Genomic DNA, 3,637 nt, shown 5'->3' with positions numbered 1-3,637 from the left:
AGGAATCTACGTTAATGAAAAAGATTAATAGTTATATCACTAAACAAGATTAATGGTCCAACTTTGAATTTTTTTTAATAAAATTAATTAAAATTTTACAAAATAACACTAAACTATAAAAATATATTATTCTAACTGTTGCTAAGTAGTTTTTGGTTATCAAATGGACCTACCCAAAAGGAAATTTTAATATGGCTGATTTATTCAAAAACTATAAAAATATAAATAAACAATTAGTGTATTAAACCTTTTTTTATTATTCACATAATGGTAAACCCCACGTGTGGATCATGCATATTCTCTCATTTATTTGAGAGGAAAGTATAACACATCGAGTGCACCAAATATTTTCTCTATTTGAAAGGGATAAGACTAGGGGTGTCAATGTTTGACATGACCCATAAACATGAAATGAGTTTTTACAGGTTAGGGTTGAGCCATAGTGAGTTCGGGTCATAAACGGGTCGACCTAAAGCGACACGATAAGAAATGTGTTATAAGCAGGTCAGCAGGTTGACCCGCAATTGAAACCTTTAACACACCAATTTATTTATTTCAACCCAAAATGATTCATTTAACACAACCCTGTTTAACTCATATAAAAAATAAATATTCATTTTATTTTAAAATTTTCAAATACCTTTTATATCCAACCTATATTTTAAATTTAAAAAGAAAAGTAAGTAATTACAAAAACTTATAAGTGATATAATTGTAAGTTGAAACTTTACAAACCCTAAATCTTTAAACCTTCATATAAATATTTAATTTCATTTTGTTATTTTGAATTTGGGTTGAGGTGTATGTACCTTTTTTTGGGATGTAAAAAACTTATTTCTAGATGAATGTTATATTTTTGTTGAACTATGTTGGAAAATAAAAATGTACCATCACCCAAGAAGATCATCTAAAGAAGAAGAAAGAAACTTGAAAGGGAGAAAATACGCGCTAGGATGCCTATTGTGAATGTATGGGCTGACTATAGTCCGCAAACATAAGAAAAGACGAGCCCGTTATTTACACGAGACCTTAAGTGGACGGACCTTAAGTGGACGGACCTGATACGGACGGAGCGAAGAAGGATGGGCTAGTCGGCCATGGGCCTGTTGGACCCCTTAGTGGGAATACTTTGGCCCATTCTCGTAAGGCCCTAAACAGAGTCCTTGTGCTACTTGGACTCTAGAAATCTCATGTGTTGGTAAAGATCTTCCCTATAACGAGAAGATCTATCCACCACGTTTCGGACTCTAAAAAATAGGATTTCTACAAGGAAAAGACTTGCATGCCAAGTCTAAGAGGAAAAACTTTCGACTACTATAAAAGCCCCAATACTCTCACCAATAAAGGTACGCATTATTTACCCTCTCTAGCACTCTAGAGTTGTGAGAATACTTTCTGACTTGACCTTCGGAGGGTATTTGGCCGGCACCACACCGGTGCCCTTTGATAGGTTTTCTTCTTTGTCTTGTGTAGGTTTACGTTCGAGCGCGAAGGCATTGTGTGACTCACTGGTGAATTTCTCAGCTTCATCAGTTGGCGCCGTCTGTGGGAAAGTGAGAAGAAAGTAGTCAGACGTTACTTCATCCCTGAGACAGAAGGGTTGCATGGTGCTCACTCGCTCGATGGTAACAACCAACGACATCCAAGAAGAGGAACTACCCACGACCGCACTTGAAAGACAGGTTCAGACTCTCACTGCGGCCGTGGAGCGCCTCACCAAACAAAATCATGACCTAGAAGAACAGTTGCGTCAAAGAAACACAGCACCCAACAATCAGAGGTAGGATCAGGAAGGTACCAGCACCATGCAAAGAGACCGAGAAGAGCCTGAAGGGAGCAACGCCCCAAGCAGGCCAGAATGACAGAACACGAGCCTCCCATCCCTCATGGATGTGACTCCTCCGCCTATGTTCGCGGAGATGCAAGCGATGAAAGAACAGATGGAGGTCATGATGAACGCCCTAAAGGGACGAGTGTCCAGCGACTTGGACGACCTAGTGAACCGGACTGACTCTTTATTCACCGACCCCGTCAATTCCTTTCCCCTACCACACAAGTTCCGGATGCCATAGATAGAGAGTTATGATGGGGTCAAGGATCCCCTAGACCACCTGGAGACATTCAAGACTTTGATGCATCTACAAGGGGTACTAGACGAAATCATGTGTAGGGCCTTCCCAACCACACAGAAGGGTCCCGTGAGAATTTGGTTCAGTCGGCTGACGCCGAACTCCATCAGCACTTTCAAAGAATTAAGCGTTCAGTTCACCTCGCACTTTATAGGAGGACACAAGTACAAGAAATCCACGGCATGCTTAATGAGCATCAGGCAGAGAGAGGACGAGACATTAAGATCCTACATAACCCGCTTCAATAAGGAAACGCTCTCGATCGATGAAGCCGACGACAAAATACTGGTGGCGACTTTCACGAACAGGTTGCGGAAGGGCAAGTTTTTGTTTTCCCTATACAAAAACGACCTCAAAACCATGTCAGAGGTACTCTACAGGGCCACCAAGTACATGAACGAGGAAGATGCGCTACTTGCACGGGAGAAAAAGCCCAGGAAGAGGGAACGCCAAGCGGACGTGCGTTCGGATCAAGGGCAGAAAAGACCAAGGACAAGAGACAGAAGGGACGAAGGGCGCCCTAAGCCCCCGGGCGGAAGGTTCACAAGTTTCACCCCTCTGAACGCCCCGATTGACCAAGTTTTGATGCAAATCAAAGACGAGGAAACTCTGACATTCTTGGGAAAACTAAAGAGCGACCCAAGTAAACGGCCACGAGACAAATATTGTCGTTTCCACCGAGATCACGGCCACGACACAGCCGATTGCTACGACCTGAAGCAGTAGATTGAAGCCTTCATTAGACAAGGGAAGTTGTAGAAGTTCGTCAACAAAGAGAGAGTGGATCCCAATCGCCAAGAGCCGGCCCCCCGATGGGATAACGAGCGTCCTAGACCCCCCATCGAAGACATAAGGATGATAGTGGGAGGGACCGCGGCTACTGGTTCTTCCAAAAAAGCTCGAAAAACGTACCTCAGATCGGTCTTGAACGTCCATCTAACAAGCTCTACGCCTAATACCGCACGGGTGGAGAGCCCTATCATTGGATTCACTGAAGAAGACGCAAGGAGACTCCATCATCTACATGACGACGCGCTGGTTGTCAGCATACATGTAGGGGACTACAACGTCCACCGAGTACTAATTGACAACGGCAACTCAGCAGACATTCTATACTATCTAACATTCCAGCAAATGGGGATAGACAGAGCACGATTGATACCGACGAGTGCTCCACTTGTCGGTTTTGGAGGGACAAGGGTATTCCCAATAGGCTCCATCACACTCCCGGTAATAGTGGGCGATTACCCGCAAGAACTCACTAGGAATGTAATGTTCCTCGTGGTGGACTGCTCCTCTGCTTACAATGGTATTCTCGGACGGCCCACACTTAACTCATGGAAAGCAGCAACATCAACATACCACCTGATGATCAAGTTCCCAACGGACTATGGGATTGGGGAATTGCGAGGGAATCAGGCAACCGCCTGAGAATGCTACATTGCCATGCTAGAAATGGAAGATCATCATCAGACAATGTGCGTAAAAGAGCAGCGGACGGTCGCAAA

The 3,637-nt window shown here is 43.7% G+C and overlaps 1 protein-coding gene across 1 annotated transcript; it reads left to right on the top strand.

Moving 5' to 3' along the window:
• The first annotated feature begins 2,162 nt into the window (after positions 1-2,162).
• LOC136066880 (uncharacterized) lies at positions 2,163-2,855 on the top strand. Its single transcript, XM_065771890.1, has one exon. It carries the CDS (start codon positions 2,163-2,165, stop codon positions 2,853-2,855), a length of 693 nt encoding a protein of 230 aa, XP_065627962.1.
• Positions 2,856-3,637: the final 782 nt, after the last annotated feature.

This window comes from Quercus suber, unplaced genomic scaffold (assembly GCF_002906115.3).
Source record: "Quercus suber isolate HL8 unplaced genomic scaffold, Cork oak 2.0 scaffold_50, whole genome shotgun sequence".
In the NCBI taxonomy this organism is placed as follows: domain Eukaryota; kingdom Viridiplantae; phylum Streptophyta; class Magnoliopsida; order Fagales; family Fagaceae; genus Quercus; species Quercus suber.
The sequence above is the reverse complement of the archived record's forward strand: the minus strand, read 5'-3'. Positions and strand labels throughout refer to the sequence as shown.

Coding starts and splice junctions, on each gene's coding strand:
- LOC136066880 (XM_065771890.1), top strand. CDS start 2,163: ATGTGTAGGGCCTTCCCAACCACACAGAAGGGTCCCGTGAGAATTTGG.